This window comes from Ursus americanus, chromosome 29 (assembly GCF_024610735.1).
Source record: "Ursus americanus isolate L20-20 chromosome 29, mUrsAme1.1.p, whole genome shotgun sequence".
Classification (NCBI taxonomy): Eukaryota; Metazoa; Chordata; class Mammalia; order Carnivora; family Ursidae; genus Ursus; species Ursus americanus.
The window spans coordinates 11,361,431-11,387,048 of NC_142155.1; the positions used below are offsets into that span (position 1 = coordinate 11,361,431).

The 25,618-nt window shown below is 36.7% G+C and overlaps 1 protein-coding gene and 1 pseudogene across 3 annotated transcripts in view; one reads left to right on the forward strand and one right to left on the reverse strand.

Moving 5' to 3' along the window:
- Nucleotides 1-4,659: 4,659 nt before the first annotated feature.
- LOC123796136 (uncharacterized) overlaps nt 4,660-25,618 on the reverse strand; it is a 244,053-nt gene continuing 223,094 nt past the window's right edge. For all 3 annotated transcript variants that reach the window (XR_015722250.1, XM_087856964.1, XM_087856963.1), the window contains one exon: nt 4,660-6,266. Coding sequence is in view for 2 of the 3 variants with exons in the window: in XM_087856964.1 (XP_087713090.1) it covers nt 6,044-6,266 (223 nt within the window). In the remaining variant the exon portion in view is untranslated. The remainder of the gene's footprint in view (nt 6,267-25,618) is intronic.
- On the forward strand, nt 19,513-20,314 carry LOC123796216 (large ribosomal subunit protein eL8 pseudogene; annotated as a pseudogene).

The window sequence follows — 25,618 nt, forward strand, 5'->3', positions numbered from 1 at the left end:
TTAAACACCATCTCTGATGTCAAACACTCCAAACATGAAATCTCCATTCCAAACTGTTCACCTGAAATCTGGAGTCATATATGCCCAGCAGGTATCTGAAACTTCACATATCCCAAACTATATTCCTAATCCCACTCCCCCCACCAAAACTTGCTCTTATGTGCATTTTCTCTAGATTAGTATTTGATCCCACACTTTACCCAGCTGCTCAGTCTTCTAAACTTTGTAATTATTCTTGACTCCTCTCCTTCTTCACTGTCCCTCAGTCAATCAACTGGTGAATCCTGTAGGTTTTATGTTCAAAGTATGTCTTGACTATGGCCACCTGTTATCACCTTTATCTTGTCATTCTGCTCCAAACCACTGTTTCTAGTTATTGCTATAACTGGTCCCCTACTTCCACCTTCCTTCCTATAATCTATTCACACACAAGAGTCAAAATAATTTTTTTAATATAAGTCAGATCATATGACTCCTTTGTTCAAAACATTCCAATAGCTTTTGATCTCCCTCTGAGTAAAGCCTAAGCCCCTACAGTAGCCTCTATAGCCCTAGAAGTTACAGCCCACCATGACCTCTCCCATCTCCTTTTCTTCCACTCTGTACCATGCTCACTACATTCCAGTGACTGGTTCCTTCACACTTCCTGAGTGTTCCAGGCATGCTCCTGCTCCCTCTGGTTGACGTGTTCTTCCTCAAATAACCACGTGGCTTGTTTCTCTTTTCTTCTATGTTCCTTTTCAAATACCTCAGAGGTATTTGAAAGGTCTTCCTTAACCACCTGTTTAAAATACTATTTCTTACCCCTGTCCCCCTCTACTATTCCCCATAGTCACTATAACCAACTGACATACATATTTGTTTGTTCGTTGTCTGTTTCCTCCCACCAGAACGTTTGCAACACAAGATCAGTGACTGAGTCTGTTGTGTTCACGGCAATGGCCAGGACATGGAAGTGCCTGGACCCTAGCACGTGTTCAAGTCTATGTATTTAAGGTATGAATGTATCAATGAATGGCTATTTGCTGAATAACCATTTATTTTTTATATCTATATAAACCTCATATAAATTTTGAGACTGTTTTCAGTCTTGTAAATTAATTTTTTCAATAGGTTCCTTTCTTTCAATCAGGTAATGATAGTAACATTTTGTCTTGTGATTTATACATATATATAAAAAATATATATATATAGTTTAATGTATATATATAATGTATAAAATATATCTTATGATATACACCTTCAAGTATAAAACTTACCTTGTAAATTCCATTAACTTTTTATGTTGTATTTTTAACAACGTTTTTCATATATTAGTGTCTTCTATTAACTATCGACATAAATGTTTTATTTGTTTAAAAAGATCATATTGAAATAATGATGCTATGAAAGAGATCATCTTTGCTATTTGGGGGCCCTTTTCCTATAGCTCAATATTTTAATAATCTAATTGAAAATCAGCCCAAGATCAAATGCTGTGATTTTTCTGAATATACCAATTAACACCTTGAAAACATAAGGCACTTCTTATTTCTGTTAGGCCTGACACTATTACATAATTTGTTCCTGTTTTATGTAAAATATTTTGATGAACTTGTTTTAGCACATCCTCATTAATATTGTAGCCCTTATACAAATGTTAATAGTTTCAGGAATACACACACATAAATGCACATGGTAATGCCTAAATAAATTCATTAACAGAGGTCTTTAGAAAAAGATGAAAACATAATTGCAGACAAAGCTTTTGTTTTCTGGCTACTAATAATTTCTCACACATACTAACAAAAATCACCAAAGTTAATCAAATGGGAGAGAATTTTAAAATTTTGCTTTGGAATGTCTCTTATATCTTCCCTCCTCTCCCTACTCCCCCCCCAATCCCCTACATTTTAGCTCATACCTACTTTTCAACAAGAATCCTTTTTTGGATCCTAACTGAATGAATTGAAATCATTCTACAAAATGTCTACATTTCTATTTATGGACCGTACTCTCCATATATTGTACATCTTTCTCTCACCCCTTCTCACTCTGCTCCAGTTCCCTTCTCTTCTTCCTTAATCCATTGGCTTCCACATTCTTGCTATTACCCAGGATTTAGTGATTACGTTCTCTGGGTGTTGTCTTTTTGCATATCTCATTATTGTTGGGAAATAATATAATAATGTTTCTTTTTCTCAGTCTCTGCCCTCTGTTACTCTGCTTACTTTCTTCTGAGGTGATTCCATCTTAATCGCACATTAACTATCATTTGATAGTTAATGGGAAATAACCATAACATTTTGGATCTCGATATCTAACTGATGTCATTCTGGTTATTAATGACAAACTGAAATTCAACATCACTGAAAAGACTAAGAATGACGTTTTCCCTCTTAAGTCTTCTCCATTCTCATTTTTCTCATCCGCATTACTCATTCCCTCCCATACTCCTCCAATTTATGAGTCTGGTATAATTCTGTTTCTTTTCTCTGTCTTCAAGTTTATAAGCCTACAAATTAGTAATGAATAACTGTTTATAAATGACAGAATTTCTTTAAAAATTGGCTAACTTTTAGTTATAGATTTTATTGTTGTATTCCAATAAAAACAAAATTATTTAGAAGACCATAACTTCAAATAAAACATCATAAGTTTGTAAGAAGTTAGTCTTATTATTACATTATCAAGGTAGTTCAAGCCAAAATAAAAATTTCAAATCCTTTCGATGTGTTTTTTCCCTTAGCTCTAAAATCTATGCTTTCCTTTTATTAACTAAAACTTGTTTTCATATAAACTTTCATAATTACCTGTTATTTGGTTTTTAAGCTTGTTCGCTAATTTCTCTCAGTTGTATAGTGTTCAGAGTTGGAAATACACGTTTATGCCCCTAAAAGTATTGAACAGCAGCAGGAGATCAACAACATCATTCTCCATATATAGATGAGTACATGGGGGCTCAGAGAGGTTGATTTTCTTGTTTATGTCGTATATCTTAGAAAGGGCACCAGAACTAGAAAGCAGGTGTTCCAACCCTGGACAATCACTAGCTTTGACTATCCCACAGATGTCTCTAGATTAGAACACTCATAAAAATACACATAAAAACATTCTCTTGGTCATTCAGGGATTAAGTGTTCTACCGTGACATGACAAATAAACCAGTAATGCATTTTGTTTCTCTCACAATATATGAGCATGTATTTGTATAGCTCCAATTTACTTTGTGGTATGTGTGATTTGAGTTTGCCTCCCTCAAATGTTTAGTAGTTGCATCTTTGTATTTTGGGACAGAGAGATGTTAGGGGACATTAGAGACCCCAGTGTTCGGACTAAAATTTTTATTTTAATTAGATAATCGGGTTGGATTCTATAAATTTAACACAGAAAAAAAAGATAAGCTGAAGCACCTTGGGCTAGTCATTTTACCTTGCTGGACCTCAACTTTCAACTTCTCCATCTAATAAAAGGAGGGAGATAGACTTATTCATTATCATAATAATATAAGGATAATAGTAAAATCTCCAATGAATTGAGGGCCGAGCACTACGCTAAATCCTTATATTCACTATCTCATTTAATATTCACAAAAATCCTTTGAGGAGAAGACTATTATTATCTCCAATTTACAGATAGTGAAATGAAGTCTCAGAGAGCCAACTTCCCAAGGTGTGTGGCTGATGAATGCAGGTGGGATTTGGACTTAGGCCTGTTCTATCCTGAGGTCTGTGTTCACAACTCCCAGGCATCAAGGCCTCTGACTGCTCCACCACCACTGCGATTTCTATGGTCTCTGACAGCAACATGTTTTATTCTTCTTCTATTAAACAGACTTGGAATTATTTCCTGTTTTCTCATTATCCATTGAAACATTCGGGACTTGTTCCCTTAATTATGAATCAATATTTGTTGTTTAACTTAAACAAGTAGGCAAGGGAAAAATAAATGGAAAGTCATTGGAAGTTCTTAAATTGATGTTGGATGTTGCTAAATTAAGAAAGCCCATCATTCAAGGAGAGCTTTGTTAATAAAATTTCAATTAAAGCAAAATCACATAGTTCTACTACTAGCAACAATGAAAAATCTACTCCCAACAGCCTTTTTCTCATTTAGAACATTACATTTGAATAACCTCAACTATAGATATTTGTAATGCATGCAATTGCAAGTTCTCAATTTCTCTCCACAAGTGTTTAAAGTACACACATTTACTATTATTGTCAGTTATTATAATTATATAATTATAATTATATCAACATGTAATCTTAAAGATATCACAAATCAATAAACTACGTCAAGCAATTTTCAATATGATGCTTACACTGAAAGAAAACTATGTTTGCAAAAGTATTTGGGATTGTTATTTTTCTTGCTGGAATGGATACAGAGTTAACAGTACAGAAGTAATATCTCATTTGTTCTTTGTTTCTAAACAACTAAAAGTTTCAGGGGGCCACTAATTCTGGTAATAACTCTGAAGTCATTTCTTATTCTGAATGTAATCTTTATTTTTATATACTTTGATGTATTTACTATCAAAATTTTGCTATTAAAAAAAGAGAAATATATTCAAGGAAATAATTTGATCTGTTTAGATGGACCACTTAAATTTTTGTTTTAAAATAAACTTTGACTACGCACATACTTTACAGAGACAAGGGAAACAGTCAAGAAATGAAAAAAAAAAACAAATTAATGCATGTCATAATTAGGGTTTGTAAATTATTTCAACTATTTTAAAGCAAAAAAAGTTAGGTAATTCTGACTAAGAACTTAGTTTCAGTTTGCAAATCAAGAAAGCATAAAATAGTGAAAATATTAACCAAACCTACCAGGTAATAATTTTGGATTTAAATTCATTTTTGCTCACAATATCTTTTGAAGACCTTCTGTTGCATTGATATTTGAGGACAATCCTCAATAATAAATAGAAAATAATCTGTTCCACAAAATATGTATTTCTCTTAATATATGTATTCATGTCATATGCTCCTTAAACTCAATGCAAAGTGCTCTTAATGTCAGCTGGCTGGAAAAGTAACGTAATTGCTTATAGCAAATGTTAGTTATGTTCAAGAGAAAAAGATAAGTATCTTTCCAAATATATAGGTCTTCAACAGCTTCCTATTATTGTGAAAGCCCCATCCATTAGGTTCTCCAGTCATTGTTTATTACTAACTTAGGCCTGGCTCTAACTCTCCATCTGGTTTCCTGCCTTTTGAAAAAGCCCACGCGTGAATCTCAGCAATCTTTGGCTACTTTAGTACCAGACTCAATCTAGATGTGAATCTGAAAAGGGTCCTTGCCCCTTCCCCCTGGGTGCTACTCTAATTACTTTTTCTCCTTGTTAGGACCCCAAAGTAATGCAAGTCCAAGTCATGCCTACAGAGAAATTCCACCCACACACCCCTGAGCCATACATACCTTCCCTAAAAGGATGGTTCTCAGGAAAGATGATGGAAAGGAAATGTGCTCAACACTAGAGGAAGGAAGTTATCCAAGAAACCTGGAGGCTCAATGGCAGCTGCCTCCATTCAGAAATCTTTTGTGAAGGACTGCTCGGGCAAGGCAATGTGAAGACAAGGGACAATTCAAAGTAGGAAGCAAAGGTTATAGACTCCAGGGATATCAGAGAACAAGGTGGAGGAGACAAGAGTCTCAAGACAAGAGGAAAGGAGCCAACAGAAATTATCAACTGGACTGAAGATTCCATTTGGCTTTTGCTGAAGGACTTTCTTAGTCTTCTCTTCCATCTTTCTGACAACTCAATACGACCTTCCACAAATTTAATTTTTAATAGAAAATAAGTATGGATCCCAAATGAGAAGGTGTTTCTACACGTGGAAAAAGGTGAATTTTGTTTATGAAATACAGTAGTCTCCCTTTATCCATGAGGGATACATCCCAAGACTCCCAGTGGCTGCCTTAAAATTGCAGATAATACCAAACCCAATAAATACTGTTTTTCCCTATACACATGTATGTACCTATGATAAAGTCTATTTTATAAATTAGGCACAGCAATAGATTAACAACCATAATTAATAATAAAATGGAACAATTATAATAATATACTGTAATAAAAGTTATGTGAATGTGGTCTCTGTACTGTACTCACCATTCTTCTTCTTGTCATGATATGAGATGTTAAAATGTCTATATGATGAGATGAAGTGAGGTGAATGACACAAGCTTGGTGACGTAGCATTAGGCTACAACTGACCTTCTGATAATTTGTCTGAAGGAGGATCATCTGCTTCCGGACTGCAGTTGACCTCGAGTAACTGAAATCACAGAAAGTGAATCGTGCATAAGGAGGACGACTATATCAGGTAGTGCTTAGTCGAATCAAAAAATGAATAAAATCTTTTGAAAAGAAACCACAGCAACAGCCTCTTTTTTTCTTTACAAAAAGGAATTAATTCCATCCAGCTCGATTCATTAAAACAGATTAAAATTGGATCCTCTTTGTCTCTGTTGACCTCCATCTTTGAATGAGTCTTCATAAGCTCTTACAATAAATTTCTCCGGAGATTTTTGGTATCAGTTGCAATTTCCAGGAATTAATAAAAAAAAAGATACTTTGATAGAATCATAAACAGAAATTATGAAAGCCCTATTTCCTCTTCTTTCAGGACATTATTGTGCAATGGAATAAGCACCAAGAACCACAATGTAGAACGAAGCACCATGCCTGCAATTTTCTGGCTATTTGACCCAGACAAGTCACTTAAGCTTTCTGAGTCTCAGCTTCCTCGTCTGGAGGATAAAGATAATATTTGCCAATTAAAAAATAAATAATATAAAAGCGGTTAATAACCACATAAAATATCCAACTTAATTAGTAATCAAATAAATAAAATCAAAAGATTTGTTGAATTGGCAACCATCTCCCACATACCCAGTGTTGGTAAAAGCTAAATGAGACAAGCACTTTCACACTTTGTTGGAAGCAAAATGTCAGCATGTACCAGGAACTTTAAAAATGCTCATGTAATTTGACTCAGCAAATCTCTTTCTAGGAATCTATCTCAAGAACATCATTTGAAAAATACAGACTACATGTTATTCACAAAGATAATTATAAAAGGTATTTATAACAGTAGAAAGTTTGAATCTTTCTAAATATTTGGAGGAAGCCCAACGATAAAACTGACCATAAATAAGGTGCACATAACAAAGCAACCTTAGAATATATGTATATTGATAAGTCCATGTGGGCGGGTTAGAAATCAGTTGTAAACTATCTTAGTGGCTTCATCAGCTGCCAAATATGAAAGGAGCTTATATTTCTTTGTACATTCCAACTGTCATAACCCCAGTTCCCCATTGGTGCATTTGTCAAGGGTCTGCCTTGCTCACAACATTCCTAGCAGCTATTCTAGGAGCTTCTGTGACTACTAACTCACACATGCTGTAGGTAAACCTCTTGGCTTCTTTCTTTCACAGCTGCAGCTGACTAGTGATCACCACTGAAGTGCCCCCTCTGACCCTATGGAGGAGACACTGCCTCCCATATCTCTCCAACACAACAGAAGTCTCTCTGAAGGCCTGGGGACAAGGGAAGTGTAGCAGAGAAGGTGCGTTTACTGGTACTGGAAGTGGCCAACCTGAGTCTTCCAAATCCAGCTTTAAGGACCTATCAGGTTCCCAAGAGTCTGTATTGACAGGACTCTTCATGCCTCAGAAATGAGGTATAACCCAAGCTCATCACCCACATGCTCACAGTTCAATTGAGAAGATGCTGTCCTTCCTACCCCAGGCTGATTGGGAGAAAATCAACTGCATTTTTGGCGATCTTATTCTCTACCAATGTGGCCTATCTGACTCATATAGGTAGGACCAGAACTCACAGCCCACTTCTCAAAGTTTGAGTTACTCAGTCTTAATAACACCAACAGTCCAGTCTACACAATGCTATGCAAGCTTATTCCTGTACAGTGCTTGGAGAGGCAAATAAAAGATTTAGCTTGACTACCCCTCCCACCATAGTCCAAATCCTGATTTCCAACCAGCAGATTCTTAGACAAAAAGAGGGGTGAACCACAGTCCAAGGCAGGAGTTGGCAAACTAGCTTCACTGGCCAAATCTGGTCAGCTGCTTATTTTATAAAGCTTTATTGAACATAACCACACTCCTCATTTACATATCATCTATGGCTGCTTATGTGCTACAATGGCAATGTCAAGTAGTTGCAACAGAGACCAAACAGCTTGCAAAGCCCAAGGGATGCCTGGGTGGCTTAGTCGTTAAGCATCTGACTCTTGATCTCAGCTCAGTCTTGATCTCAGGGTTTTAAGTTCAAGCCTCATGGTGAGTGTTGGGCTCCATGTTGCATGTGGGGCTCCACACTGAACTAGGAGTCTACTTAAAAAGAAAAAAAAAAAGCTTCACTTCCAAACAGCCTGAAAAGCCTTAAAATATTTACTCTCTGGCCCTTTGAAGAAAACATTTTCCAACAGTTGATCTAAGGTCAGGAAATGCACCCAGAGGTTAGAAGTTGGAAAGCTAGCCCCCTGGTTAAAAAAGTCAGGGCAGCTAAACTGAACCTGTACTATAGAATTACAGACCCAATGAAAGGGGAGTCGAGAAAGAACAAGTTAAAAGAAGATAATACAGGAGACTGAGAAGCTCACCCTGTGTATATCCACTGATTGCACAGGGTCACACAGAGACAGATTAGTAGACAAAAATCTCACAGCAAAAGGTGGTGGCATCCTGTTCTGCAAATATCATTCTGTTTTCTTCCACACTGATAATCAGGATAAAGAAAGGGCTTCCAGAACACCACTAACGCAAAGCTGTCTTGAGACGGGGGATGATCTGGAGGAAAATCAAGTCTCTTGGGCTCAAGAGCGCTTCTTTGAAACATGACTCTTGTCTACACCTGGCCTGTATGGTGGCCCTAGTCCAGAGCAGCCTATAGAGGATAGTTTGGCTTTCCCTCTCTGATAACTGCAATAGGCCCCAGGGCATGGGCTCAATGGTGACATCTTACCAGGCCAGGCACTGTACACAACGTGGGTGTATACAAAGTGTACAGAAATAGATTTTTCAGAAAACAATTTGACTTATATTTTGACACCTCCCTCTGCCTTTTTCCTGAGATCACCTCTGTGTCCACCTGAGGATCAAGTTGCACATCCATAAGATGCAAAGCGAAGGGGCTATGAAGGCCTAGATCCCCCACTATCGACAGACAAAATCAGCCACTGAATCATCTCCTAGTTCTATCTGCAAATTCCCTACAAATCCATATCAACCTTTGCTATTTTTCTCAACTCTCAGGGATAAAAGACTCATTCTGTTCCTCCACCATCTTGGAGAACTAGAAACTTCATGAGGTCATCTGAGATCCATGTCCCTGAACACATCATAGAAACTGTTTTTTGGGACTTGCATATCCCCAGGGATCTACTAAAAAGTCAACCAAGAAAGGAGGCCATAGGTTCCCTCTTCCTCAGAGTCCACTGATCCTTCAGGACGTTCTGTTCCTACACATACTCCCTACAGAGAAAGGGAATAAGGCCTCTTCTCACACACAACCTCTTTGGATCTCAGAACCCTTAGGTTTCCTCCCAAGTGACCCCTCCCTCTAGTCAAAGGTATGTAATTTTTCCCCTAAGTCTTAGGACTAGGTCTGACTCATCATATTTTCTTCTCAAATCTATTGTTTGCTACCCTTCACCCTTTCTATTACTTGCAGGGCCTGAGCTCTTGAAACTTAAAAGTCAGAGGTAACTCCTCCTCTGCTGTTTTTGGCCAACACATCTTCTCCCCAAAGCAATGATCCAGGATAGCCTCTTGCCTTGATCTGGGATAGAGGGACAAAGGGGAATAGCAAGAGCCAGAAGATATTGGTTAAAATTTGGTTTATATTTCAAAAACATAATCCCACTGAAACCAATTACTCAAGTTATTCCTCTTTTATCAATGAAATACGCCATAGATCATGGGGCCAAGAATCCATGTCAGTTACTACCTCTTTATTATGCACACATATAATCCCCCTACCAAAACACACTCAAACACACAGTTAAAACACATGGGGAACATTTTTGCCATATATATAAGAGATCAAAGCTTACCTATCTATATCAAGACATATAAATATCAAGATATATATCAAAATTTTAGATATATAAATGCATAAGATTTGTGACAAATCGTTTTTGAAAAAAAGAAAGGAAAGGAAAACACTGGTAAAGGACACAAAGCAGCGATCTACAAAAGAAAGAATACAAGTGGCATATGTAAATGTGTACCAAAAAATTAAAATAAATATAGAATCACGTAGGGACATTAATAGGAATGCAGTTTCCTAGGCCCTACCCTGGTGTACAGGTACAAAATTTTGAAGGATTAGGATGAACTTTAAATTCTCTAAAGTAGACATCAATATACTTTCGGAAAGTGAAATCACCATCACACACCAACAGTAAGGACAACAAGCAACAATCACATCTGAATATGGTATCCTACTGAGAGGACATTTCCTCCTCTACCTGTTATCTTCCATCCAAGATTCCAATGTATTTTCCTGTAGTTGTGGGGGGGTGTCCTATAATCTACTTATATAACAGTTTTTCCTAAACCTTTTTTTAAAATTAAAATTTTTACTGCTACTATTCAGTTTCAAATATTTGCATGCCTGTACAGCCTCTTTATCTAAGAAGATTTCTTTTGTCTCAACTTAGAAAGGAGAGCTTCTCAGTTACTGGTTTTCAGGTCTTTGGGCTTGTACACACTGCCTTAATTACTTTATAGAATTCCACCGATAGCACAGAAACCACAGCAGCTGCCTAAATGAACATATGCCTCACATGAGACTCAAATATGTGTTCAGTGGGTCCTGTTACTTGGTGCTACCTTGATGCATTCAAAGTGAGTAACACAGTGATGAAATTCCATAGACAAATGTGAGTCAAACATAACCTAAATGAAAGTCTCTGGAAGCAGACTGGTTTAAAGTGGCCTGCTCTGTGGTAACAATTGCATTTGCATTTATTAACCAAATGTAAACAAGATATGCTATAAAGGAAAGGAAAATGAGAAACAGTTCTACCATCACAAAATGATTCTATTTAGAACACTGCCATCATCCCTTGGCAGAAATATCTTGGCTTCATTTTGGAGCAGATTGCTTTGAATTGTTTTCAACCACTCCAAAATGTGGGTGCCAGGCTCTATAGCTAGTACATTAATGCCAATGTTTGTTAACTGACCAGAAAACAAAAAAATCACATTCTAGTAAACTATATCCATGTTATTAGATCAGCTCCTGCCCTAAACCATAATCAGAAAGCCTTTATAAAAGTCTGTAGGAAAGTCCTGGTATGGAAGATAACAGAATTTGCAGGTACACTCTCTGGCATCTTTCTTGAGCTGCTTTGCATCCAAATAATACTCATTCCTTTTTCCTATGCTTAAGTACCACTTAAAAAAAAAAAAAGATTTATTTAGCTGCGGCAGGGAAGGGCAAAGGGAGAGCCCTCACATAGGGCTCAATCCCAGACCACGAGACCATGAACCTGAGCCAAAACCAAAAGTTGCATGCTTAGCCGACTGTGCCACTCAGGAGCCCCGCTTAAGTAACACTTTTAAAAATTCCTCTGTTATTGCACAGGTTGTGTTGTATTATAATCATTTGTTTAGATGTCTGCTTCAGCTCCTCAATCAAAAGCAACTTAAGAAAAGCCATCTCTGGCATTATTGCCTCTAACATAATCCTGCCTAATAAATCCTAGCTAAGTAAATAAGGAATTTCATGACCAAGGAATAATAAAACCATGCTTATATATTTAAGTCTAGCCAGGCTTTGTAAAAATGATGGAACAAACCATCTTATTCAATGTGTAAAATGGACAATGTGAATACCGTGTGTTAATTCTTATCAGATATAAAATTCAATTAACATTTTAGTGCAAGATCTACATAGTATGGACACTCATTAAACATTAGCAGTTGATTTATTTTTCCATTTGTACATGGTAAAGGACTTCTGCATAAAGTCTTTTAGAGATGAGCCTGATGTGGCTGGCTCAGGTGAGCCTCTACTGAAGCCAAATTTAGCCCTTCTTTATTCACCATAAAGAATCAGCTCTTATCAAAAATAGCTGTAAGAAATGTGGATTTTTCCTAATGATTTTCCCCAGTACATTCTATTGAAGACTTTGAGGAGAAATAGAGAGGGTTTACATGTACACCCCACATCAATCAGCTTGATTAACATTACATTTCACATTTCGGTTCTTCCCTAAATCATTCTTCTTCCACACTACTATCCAGGGTTCCTATCACTTTCTCTGACCTTCCACCAGCCCATGGCCTTGACCTCTGCAAACGGGTACCTCCCAAGGCCTTGCACACAGATCTTCCCTGTCATATGCACAGCCCTATGCCCAGTCTACACTTAGCCACTCTCTCTTGTATGAACAGACCACAGTGGACAGGTCACCTTTCAAGTAAATACTGACAGCTCATTATGTCTAAAATTTCTCATGAAATAGCAATTAGTCAAAACAAAGTGGGTGATAGGTAGAAAGGAACTCACTTCTGGTATTTGGAGATTCTAAATAAATATAGTTAATAAAAATTTAGCAAAAACCTTCAACAAATTCTAAATATTCAAACAAGAATTAATACTTGTTTCTTAAGAACTTTTTCCTAATTCTAATGATCCCATAATTCCCATCTCAGATTTATAGAACTCTTTTAGACCTCCTCTTTAATAGACTGTGGAATAGCTAGTATCACAGGAAGAGATATGGCATATTTACCATTTAATTAATTTATTCAATTTCATTCCATTCTTGAGTACAGTTGTAGGCACAATAAAGGTGATCCTATGTCACTGGTAATCTTGAGTGGTGAGAATATGTGTGCCTGTCTTATTTTCTTTTGTGTCTTCCCTCATTTAAGAATTTTTTTTCAAAACTCTTTATTTTCTTAACCTTTTTGGGATAAGTCAAAGATTCCTTCCACTTACTTATTGTTTTCTTCTGTGACATGCAGTAACTTTCTCCTCATTTATCCTTCAACTCCTCTTTCCTTGACACTCCTTTGCAAACCTGCTCCTTCTTCCTCCTACCCATCATCTGTGAACAGTTCTCCAGCACAGTCCCTAGAAGTCTCCCTGATGGAAAACCCCAGGAAAAGGGGACCATCTCTAGGAGCACAGTGCCTGGGGAGGTAAGCAGAGCTGGAAGGCAAGAGAAGCACTGAAAGCAGGTCTGTTATTTTCCTCAGTTGGTTCCCTAACATGTGTGCTTACCTAGAAAGATGCTCTTATCAAAGCAGGAGAAAATAATTGACACAAGATGGAAAGGTCTGTTATCAAGAGTTATAGTATGAAGCATTAGGAGGTAAGTGTTCCAATCAATAAAAATCAGAAAGCATGGAATGGCAACCTTCAATAGAAAAATCCCTGCTTATTACAAAATTGATCTCTCTAAGTGCTCCCTGAGTCTTAGAAGCAAATGACTCCAGAATTTTCAGATTCTCCAGAACTAACAGGGAATTAGGCCACGCAACTAAACAGAAGGAAATCTGGGAAGGTTGCACTTTGCCTGTAAGTGATACAAAGCCTATCAACATATTCTAAGTGCAATCTACTATTACCTCAAAAGTAAAATTTGTAAGGCTTTATATCTTTAAATTGAAGACATGTAATACTGATAGTTTCCTAATAAGATTTTATAAATATTGCTGAGAGAAATTACCTTTTTCTTTCATTGAAACTGTCAAAGCAAAAACTTCATATGCCTAAGTTAAACAGACAAAGAAGATTTTATTCTAGACTATTTCAATAAGAGAGAGACCAGAGCTTGGTCTGAACTAAATTCTGCGGAAAAGAAGAAACTGGAGAGGTTTTAAGAACTAGGTTAGGGGAATTGTAGGCACCTGTGTTTGCTGTTTGGCCTTACCCAAAGGAAAGGTAACTTTCTCATATTTTCATGTCAGGAGGTAGTTTTGCAACCTGGAGCAACGTGACCAAGGAAGTTAGTTCGCACTCTCCCAGGGAATTAGGAGATACCTCATATCTGATAGCCAATGATATAGGCACTATCTTCTTTGATCATTACACTTCAAAAGGATGGCTCCTGGGTCCTTGAGAAAGACATTCCTGGTGGTAATACTGGCAAAAGGCAGGGAAAAGATTTACACACAATTCAAAGGAGGCAAAGAATTTGCAATTACAAGTTTTCCAAAGTAAATGCTCTAAGAAAAGAGAGGTCGGGGGCGCCTGGGTGGGACAGCGGTTCAGCGTTCTGGGATCGAGCCCCACATCAGGCTCCTCCACTATGAGCCTGCTTCTTCCTCTCCCACTCCCTCTGCTTGTGTTCCCTCTCTCGCTGGCTGTCTCTATCTCTGTCGAATAAAAAAAAAAAAATCTTAAAAAAAAAAAAAAATCTTAAAAAAAAAAAAGAGAGAGAGGTCAGGGGCCTAGAGTTAAGCCATCTTAGTTAGAATATTTAGAGGACTTCTTTGACTCTCACTATTCCAAGAGGATAATTCATGTACTGTTTAAAAGAATGGTCATTAGAGCAATGCCAACCCTACATCAATGCCTCCTCTTAATAAAAGTTTTTAAGAGTATTGTCAATAAAATCACATTCAGAATTCATTGTCTTCAAATTAATTAAGAAAGAACATGTTTGTTTTAAAAAGAACTACTTAACTTCCAACAATATTAAACAACCTTACAATGGCATTTGTTTTGATTTTGGAACATTCCTAGGGTGACAGTGCTGATTAGTGCTGAAAACGATTTAATTGTATTAAATAACTTTGAATAAACAAAATGATTCTTATTTGGATATGTCTTTATTCAGTGGTTCAGGGTATTCCTATGATACCTGAAATAAACAGTCAATTCAGAAGGGCAAAAATCCCATTTACTCCTTCTTCAGGCTATATAGTTCTCTTTCCACAAATATTTTAAATTTCTATTATAGGCAAAGGATAATACTCCATGATTTAATAGATTAAAAATTTAATAAGGCTAATCTTTGCTCTTAAATTCACACACTAACTAGATTGTACAAGTCACCGAGTTTCTTTAATACAAGGCAGATAGAAATCAGTGCCATAAAAGTATGTCAATTGCTATGGTGTTACCAAAACAGGAAAAATCACATCCTATTAATTAACTCTCTTTTAGTCCATCAGTACCTTAGCCAAGTATCAAAAGTTGCAAGTAACATAGACCCTCTTGATTTCTTTTAAGGAGAAGAATGAAACATTAGCAAAATATAGATTTATTTCATGGAATCTGAGCCCAGCCCTCAGAAGCAAACAGATCCAGAAAATGGACATCAAAATTACTCTCTCTGTCTCTCTGGATTGATGTGGTCTCTTACTCCTGCTTCTCCCCCTTCAATTTTCCTTTTTTTGCCTAATTGCCTTTTCTACTCTGGCATACAGAAAGCTAAACATTATGGCTGGCCCAGATCTTAATTTGCATCCTTTTTCAGTAAAGAGCTAAAAAAGACTGACCCATGTCTCAAAGACCCAAATCCAAACAGCCTGGAGAAAGCATCTAAGTGGCCTGATTTGGGCCAGATCCGTATCCTTGCCCAAAAGATAGCTACAGGTTGAGGATATTGAGATATAATGAAGCCCACCCAATGAGTGAGGTGAAGAACTCCCAGACAAGGGAAAGCTAAGTTACAGCATTAACTCAGAATATGTATAAGACAACAAGTTAGATGCTAGGCCAAGGGGGTAATTACCATCTTTTATCAATAAACATTCTGGGGAATTACATCTTAGCAGGGATTAGATTCTAAAGTCATACATTGAAAAGCCACGTAAAGACAAAATTATCTTTGAAATATCTTAAATAGCCCTTAATTCTCTCATCCATGTGGTTTGATGTATATAACCCTAGTATCTTACAAAATGTTGTGGCTACAAATAGCAAATGACCTTGACTCAATTGGCTTAAAGAAAAAGGAAGAAAACTTGTCATCTCACAAACAGATGATCCAAGGTTTGTTAACTGAGTTGTTCAATGACATTATGGCACCAAAGTAATTTTCATCTGACTGTTTTGCCATTCTCAGCATGTCTGACTATCCCAAGCTAGCACCCTTTGTGCTCACAAATGGCCACAGCCCAGGGACTCAATCCATATAGGAAAATATACAAAGTCTCTTCCTTGTTCATCTAATTTAAGAAGTGATGCAAACTCTTTCCCAAAGCCCCCTCTTCTCAGTAGATCTCCCTCAAATCTCAATCAGAAATGGGGCAGAACTCACCCTAAACAAACCACTTGCTAGAATAGGCTCACTGAAATAGATTTATAACAATCAGATCTTACTCAGAAGCTAATCTGGGCAAAGCTGGACACCATACAATATCGGGGTTCTTTTAACATGGAGGAAGCAGAAAATGAATAATTTGGCACTCACAAAACTCCTGATTCCAGTCATGCTTATTTTAGGTCTAATTAATACAAAGAAAAGAGTGAAAATAAACCTCAGATTTCATCAAACCCAATGAATTCCAAGATTAACAATGTTGTGTGTACTGTCTATTGACATCCTGTGACCTGGTAATTTGGAATATTCTTTGGGAACTTCTTGCCTAGGCTATATAGGTGATGATCTAAAGCCCAAATGATAATTAAAGAAGTGAAATAAAATTAATATTTTAATCCAAATGGAAGTGATATGAATAAATAGGCAGCTTGTGAAAAATTCATTTGGATAAGATGAGAGGATTATTTTCACTGGCCCAGCTGTTTTGTGGTTTAACTCACAGGGGATCATGTTGTCCTCAGGCACTGTGGGGACCCACCTCTGAAGGCTGAGAGTTATGTACCACACTATTTCTCTAGGACATCAACAGGGTCATATTCTGGCTTCCTTGAAAGATCTGCCTTTTTGTGTCAATTTGCACTAAATTCCCACTAAGCTCTGGGAAACACGGCTCTATGCTATAGAAATTTGCCTTCAGGTAGCAAAAACAGTTTTACCTTGAAATTTTGCCCACATGTTTAATTGTAGATTTGCTGTTTTTGTTTTTGTTTTTAATTGTTGATTGTGCTTAACTATAACCTCCCTGAGAGCAAGTCTTTGATAGTCACAACATCAAGTTTGAAGCCAGGGTCACAGTGATCAAAAAATGTCCAATGAATGAAAGAATACATTTTATTTCTTTACCCATTTCTGCACTTTTGCCCAAACCACAATATTCTGCCAGTTGCCTTATAAGCTCATAAATATCTCTGGTAACTGAACAGCACAACCCCCTTAGAAAATGTTGCACAGCAACAAATACGTGTATCAAACATCTAATACTAACATTGAACAGAGTGTACAGTCAGTCTCAAAGGTGGAGCAGGGCTCCCTAGTTCTTAAGTGTGAGCAGTGCACAGTGACTTCCTTCCAAGTAATACATTACAGGAAGGAGACAAGTTTTAAGTGGAGAAACTTGACAAACACTACCTCAGCCAGGTGATCAAAGTCAACATCAACAGTGAAAACTCATGGTGATAGTTTTTCCCTTTTTATGATGTGTTAAGAATGGCATGTTACCTCTGTGATCTTCTTCTCCAAAACCATAATCCTGTTCTAGTCGTGAGAAAAACACCAGTAAATCCCAACTGAGAGACATTCAACAAACTACTGGACCAATAATCCTCAAAACCATTAAGGCCATCAAAAACAAGGAAAGTCTGAGAAACCGTGCAAGTCAAGAGGAGCCTAAGGAGACACGATGACTAAATTGTCACATGATATACTCAGTGGGACAGAAAAAGGACATTGGGTAAAAAGGAAATCTGAATCAAGTATGGACTTTATTTAATAATAATGTATCAATATTTGGTTCATTAATTGTAACAAATGTACCACACTAATACTGCCAGAAGTTAATAATAAGGGAAACTAAGTGTAGGGTATGTGGGAACTCTATACTATTGTAATTTTTCTGTAAAAATAATTCTTCTGTTCTTAAAATACACGATCTTTACTCACATTCATCTGGAGTGGAGAGGGGAGAAATGCAATCACCAAACACCAAAAGATGGCCTTTCAGTAGATTCTCCCCTCCTCTTCGCTCCCCAATGGAGAAATGAATCAACACCTGTGATCCATCAATGTGATAATGCATGCCTTCTTCCATGCTTTCTTTCTGGGGAGTGAATAAAGTGTGTGGCTGGAGGCCAGCACTATTAATGTAGAGGAGGCTGCTGCACGTGGCTATAAGAGGAGCACCTCCACCATCAGGTCACCTCTCCACATCGCCTGTCCTGGCAGAACCAAAATTCTGCTGCTTTTTCCAAGTTTCATGATATTTCGCCACAGGTTTTAACAAAAGATCGCACTTTCTTACTTTCAGCAATCACTTTGAACTCAACTAATTTTTGTGCTTCATGATTAATCATTCAGAAAGGGTCTGTCCTTGCTCTAAGATTTTTATTTCACACCTCAAATCCTCAAATACGTGGGTTTATATGGCGTGACCTGCTTGAGTTTCTTTTTTCCCAGAATTGTTATGCTGTAAGCATCTTCCTCCTTTACAATGATCCATCTCTTCACTGAGTTATCCTCTGTCTTCAATTCTTCCTTGTCCCTGACTAATTTAAATTATGAAACAAATCCACAACATTTCAAAGGAATCTTTTCCCATCAGCCAAGATCATTCACCAGCCAAGAAAGCCTTGGGGCAACAAGGTTACCCAGTAAATCTTGATGAAGATCAGTGAGATCTAGAATTTGCTTCCTTCTGTTGGGTAACTTATAAATGTAGCAATAATACGATGTATCCTAAATTCATTACCAGTTATGGGCATATTAGATATTTTATTTTGGAATATGTTGCATATTGGTTTACAGAAAAAGAATTCCAAAGCCTGCCATCGAATTCCTCCTCTATGTCATTTGACAATGAGGCACTAAAAACAATTGCAACAGCTGGATATATCCTGCAATCATGAGCCATATACTTTATATAGAAACTGAGAGTTTCAAAAGTTTGAAGCAGTTAAATCAACCAACTTTTAAATAAGTTAAAAATAAATAGTTGCTTAAACTGTCAACCAAAATCATAATTTTGATCCGAGAGAGACAACACAAATAAGTTTGATCTGTGACCCTAACTTAAAGAAACCCATCTGTTAATGATATCAATCAAAAAAGTAGCACAAATGCCATACGATTCCACTCATAAATGGAATCTAAAAAAAAAAAAAGAATATATAAACAAAAAGCAGAACCATAACTATAAATACAAAGAACAAACGGATGGTTGCCAGAGGGGAGAGGAGGATTGGGCAAAATTGGGAAAGGCCCTCCAGTTATGGAATGAATAAGTCACAGGAATCAAAGCAGAGCATAAGGAATACAGCTAATGATAATGGTGATTAATGGGACAGATGGTAACTATACTTGTGGTGCACATAGCATAATGTATGAATTTGTCAAATCACTAAATTGTACACCTGATACTAATGTAACATTGCATATCAACTGTATTCAAATAAGAAAAATTTTCAAAAATCAAAGTAGATGGCTCCAGCCATCCAAGATGCTGAAAGGAAAGAAGGCTTAGGGAAAGAAGGTGGCCCCCACCCCTGCTGTCATGAAGGAGCAGGAGGCCAAGAAGGTGGTCAATCCCCTGCTTGAGAAAAGACCCTAGAAATCTGGCATCAGACAAGACATCCAGCCCAAAAGCGACCTCATCCTCATCCGCTTTGTCCAACGGCCCCACTGCATCTGGCTGCAGTGGCAAAGGGCTATTCTCTATATAAGTCAAAAAGTGCCTCTCACGATTAACCAGTTCCTCTGGGCCCTAGACCACCAAACAGCTACTCAACTGCTTAAGCTGGCCCACAAATACAGACCAAGAGAAGAAGCAGAGATTGTTGCCCCAGGCTGAGAAGAAAGCTGCCAGCAAAGGGGATGTCCCCACTAAGAGGCCGCCTGTCCTTCAAGCTGGGGTTAATACTGTCACCACCTTGGTGGAAAACAAGAAGGCTCAGCTGGTAGTGACTGCACATGCTGTGGATCCCATTGAGCTGGCTGCCTTCCTGCCTGTCCTGTGTCATAAGATGGGAGTTCCCTACTACATTATTAAGGGGAAGGCCAGGCTGGAGTGTCTGGTCCACAGGAAGACATGAACCACTGTCACCTTCACACAGGTTAGTTTGGAAGACAAAGGAACTCTGACTAAGCAGGTAGAAGCTATCAGGACCGACTACAATGACAGATATGATGAGATCTGCCATCACTGGGGAGGCAATGTTCTAAGTCCAAAGGCAGTGGCTCACATTGCCAAATTGGAAAAGGCAAGGGCTAAAGAACTGGCCACCAAACTGGGTTAATTGTATGCTGCTGAATTTTCTGTACAACAAAGTCATAAAAAGTTCTCTTTCAAAAAAATCAAAGTAGCACAAAAAGCTACTTTTTTCTTTTCTCTTTTTAAATGAAAACAGACAAACCGAGACTGCTTATTTGAAATAGATGGGTTTCTAGTCATTCTTTGAAAATTTATTTTAGTTCAATTTTCAAAAACTAGTAACAAAAATGTGTAAGATATATCTGTGACAATCTCTAATTTCATGATCTTTGTTTTTTGAAAGATTACAAATAATGTACTATTATCAACAGATATCTATCTATCTATCTATCTATCTATCTATCTATCTAGTCTCCTTGAGGGTCTTTTCTACTCTGCTCATTCCTTATCCTCTTAATATAGTACTTTTTTCCCAAGTAGATACTCACTAATTTACACTGAAATATATGTGCTAGTAATTTCTAAAGGAATCTCCATGCATGGCTGAAGGGAGGAATTTTAACCAAGGTTGCTATAAGAGAGAGAAACTTAGAAGAGGATAATGAGAAAAATATATCATTCATTTGTTCAAAGACACTTGAGTGCCTCCTCTTTGCTGATACTCTCCTAAGCACAATGGGGGATGGAAAAAAAAAAAAAACCATGATCTGGACTTCAAGTAGCTTATCAAAATTAAAGATATAAGGTGTACATGTGAGGTATACTAGACACTAAATAGGAAGCAAAAGATATAATGAGTGACAACTGAAACATCTGGGGACTTAAAGAGAGGGAGAGATCACTTCCATTTGAGAATGTTCTAGAGACTGCTCATAAATAGAGTGATTATAATTAGCATAGCTAAGTTAATAATTACCTAAATGGGTTGAAGGGAAAATAGAGAGTGATAGATTCTCTGGATCCTGTCAGAATCTTACTAAAACTGTGTCAGGAGAAATATGACAGGGAGCCCATGACTAAAAGACACCTTGCTTATGTGGCTATGATTTGCAAATTAATCACTCTGACAATCTGATCACTGTGATTCCTAAGAGTTTTGTATTAGTTTCATTTAGCAATTTTATGTTTATAGATTGTCAATTTTTAAAAAATCTTTAAAGAAGCTCCTTCTCTAAATTATGCAGCCTTTGTGCCAAAAATTTTGAAACATTCAGGTTGCTCAGTCACGGCTGCAAAACAACTACCATGAAACAGCTACCATGAAATCAAAAGGTCTGCGATAAAATATTTAGCTAGAAATTTAAAGGCCTAGTTAATATTTAACCCCAAAACTTATATAATAAAAATGGTGATAATGAATGTGACTCATGATAACCATTAGAGTTGTATAAAATTAAATTAATGATGATTTTAAAATATGAAATGATCATTTCAAGGGAAGAAAATTAGTTTTGTGTGACCATATGCTACATATTGAGAATAGATTTAGAAATCATCAAAAAGCACCAAAATAATACAGAAACAAAATATCTTCTTGCTCTATTTGACTGTTATCAAACACTCAGAGATTCTCTGCTGCTTAAGGGTGATCTCCTTCCCACATTTCTCAGCATGGGATACAAGCTGTCCCCAACACTCTTGTCCCTGCTTGCTTTTCTAGTGTCCAACATACCCAATCTTTGCTTTAGCAAAGTTACTTTCTTTTCTTAAAAATTGCAAAGGGCCTTCCCATATCTTGACTTTTGCTGCTACAGTATAAACCCTTCTCCATGTCTCTGGATGGAGTAAGCCCATTGAGGTCCAATAAACATACCACTTCTTTCATGAAGTAAAATACTCTCAGCTACAACAGCCTTAAACTTGACTAGACATTGCGCAAATTTATGGAGAGCACGGGGAAGAGTGTGGACAACATCGCAAACCATGGAATACTTAGAAAACTCAACTACCAGGTGTACTTGATCCCTGAAACAATGGATCAGAAGAAAAGGAAGGAATATGGAATACGGAAGAACAGAGAAACTGAGCTAGGTCAAGGTGTGTGTGTGCCCCCGGTGTGTGTGGGGTTGGGAGGACGGCATGGAAGGAGAACAAAGATGCAAGAGGTTACCAGGAATCCTATTCAGGGATGTTGTAAATTTAGACTTGGTTCCAACAGAGATCAATATTTTTTTCATGTTTGCTTGTGAGAGTTAAGCAAGATGTGAGGAGCAGGGCTTGCTGTCCAGGAAGGACTTTGACACTAAAAAGAATAAACAAAATGCTAGCCTAGTTACATAGACTAGGCCAGTAAAGATGGAGGTAGATGGGTTTCTCCTGACATCCAAAATAGGAGGCCTGTGGCAGTGAAACAAACTACTAACCAACTCAATTATTCCAGTCCCTTCCCTCCTTATTTTCACATAATAGACAGTAAAACATATTAACAGAAAAACAAAGATCAAAAACAACACAGAAGGCTTGTTTTGGTTATTATAAACTATCAAAACTATCAATATGATTATCATAATGAGAAATACAATCCCCTCAGCACAGGACTTTTTCATGAGGCGAGAATGATTTATCTAATCTGGAGAAGATGCATGTATTTTTTATAACATCTGTTTGTTGTTTATATGTTAATAAATGTTCATAACTCTGAATCTGTTCATGCCAAAAAGATATTCAAAGTTCTTAAGTGAAAATTTGAAATAATGAAAGTACGCATTGACCTACCAGATTTCCATTGATTTTAAAAAGGTAGGATACTTCCAGTGCTCAGGATGTTTATTTATTTATTTTAAAGATTTTATTTATTTTTCAGAGATAGAGAATAAGCAGGGGAAGCAGCAGGCAGAGGGAGAAGCAGGCTCTTTGCCGAGCAAGGAGCCTGATGCGGAACTCGATCCCAGAACCCTGGGATCATAACCGGAGTTGAAGGCAGATGCTTAAACAACTGAGACACCCAGGCATCCCACTCAGGATGTTTTATAATTAGCTCACTGTTAGTTTGAAAATTGGAAATCTTATATTGTGAGGTATTCCAAATTTACAATGCTTTTATTTACTCTAAGGTATTAGAAACTAAAAACAGTAGCAATTGCTTGGTAAATATAGACAGACCTTGGTATTGCTTAGTGTTTCTTTGTATAAAGTTTTCAATTATCTAATTCAACAACCCATACTTTTTCTCTAATGTGGAAAGATTAGATGTGGAGAAGGGTCTAAACCACAGGCAGCTCATGTTAGTCTTCTAATTAATATAGGATATTACATAGAAAGTTTTAACTTGAGAATTTTTAAAGGCTCTATATGACTAAGTTTATTATTATTTTAATGAAATTATATTGAGATATAATTCACATATCATAAAGTTCACCCCCTCAAATTGTTCTATTCAATGATTTTTAGTATATTCATACAGTTGTACAATAATTACCACCCTGCAATTCTAGAACATTTTCATCACCCCGAAATGAAACCACATCTTAATTAGCAGTCACTCCACACCTTTTCCTCCCAGAGCCCCTAGCAACCACAAATCTACTCTCTGTCTCTATAGATTGGCCTATTCCGGACATTTAAAATGAAGGCGTTATATAATTTGAGGCCTTTTGTGTGTGACTGCTTTGATTTAGCATCATATTTCATGATTCACCTGCATTGTAGCTTGTATTAGTACTTCATTTTCATGGCCAAATAATATTCCAATGTTTGGATATATTACATTTTGTTTATCCATTCATTAATTGATGGACGCTTGGGTTATTTCCACATTTGGCTATCATAAATAATGTTACTATGAACATTTGTGTACAAACTTTTGTGTGGGCATGTTTTTAATTCTCTTGGGTATGTACTTAAAAGCGTAAGTGCTGGGTCTATGATAACTCTTCCACTTTTTGAAGAACTGCCAAGTTATTTTCCACAGCGGCTCCACCATTTTACATTCCCACAAATGAGGAAGGGAGGGGGGTCCAATTTCTCCAAATACTTGTCAATACATGCTATGGTCCATCTTTTTTATTATAGTCTTCCTAGTGAATGTGAAGTGGTATCTTCTTATGGCTTTTATTTGCTTTTCCTTAAAAACTAACAATAGTAAGAAACTTTTTATTTGCTTCTTGGCCATTTGTATAGTATCTTCTTTGGAGAGATGTGTATTCAAACACCTTGCCCACTTTTTAGGTGGGTTATTACTATTTCATTGTTGAATTGTGAAAGTTCTTTATATATTCTGAGTATCAGTCCCACAACAGATATGACTTACAAATATTTTCTCCAATTCTGTGGGTTCTTTTCAAATACTTCATAATATCCTTTGAGTCACAAGTATTTTAATTTTGATGAATTCCAATATACCTGCTTTTTCTTTTGTCTTTGTAAGTTGATGTAGTATCTATGAAACCATTGCCTAATCCAAGATCACAAAGCCTATGCTTTCCTCAAACAGCTCATAGCCTGATCTCTTACATTTAGGGATATGATCAATTTTTAGTTTATTTTTGTGTATGATGAGGTAGGAGGAAAGTGGAGATCCAAATTCATTCTTTTGCATACATATATTCAGTTGTTTCAGCACCATTTGTTGAAAAGACTATTTTTTTCCCATTCAATTTTCTTGACACTCTTGTTTTGAAAATCAATTGACCCTAAATGTAAAGGTTTATTTCTGGACTTTAAATTCTATTCTGTTGATCTTTATCTCCATATTTATGTTAATACCACACTAGCTTGATTAGTGTAGCTTTATTAAATAAGTTTTGAAGTGGAATTGTGAGTCCTCTGACTATTCTTTTTCAAGATTATTTCTACTATTCTGGGTCCTTTGCATATCTGTATGAATTTTAAAACTTATGACCAAAATTTAAAGGCTTTTTGTACACTCTTTGTGGCTCCTTATATAGATAATCATGACATCTGCAAATAAGAACAATAAGAACAATTTTATTTCTTCCTTTCTGATCCGTATGTCTTTTTTTTCTTTTTCTTTTTTTTCTTTTTTTGCCTTACTGCACTGGCCAGAACTTCCAGTATTAAGTTGAATGAGTGTGCTAATATGAACATCTTACCTTCTTCCTAATTTTAGGGGAAAATCATCCAGTCTCACCATTAAGTATAATGTTAGCTGTAGGGTTTTTTTAAATAGATATTCTTTATCAAGATGGGGAAATTCTCCTCCGTGCCTTTTTTTTAACTGAGAATTTTGTCATGAATATGTTTTGAATTTTGTCAAATTCTTTTACTGGATTGATTGATACACTCATGTGATTTTTCTTCTGTTAATACGATAGATTACATTGATTGGTTAATTCTTGAATATTGAAGCAGTCTTGCATATCTGGAATAAACCCCTCTTGTTTATGGTGAATAATTCTTATTATAAACTATTTTATTATATACTATATGT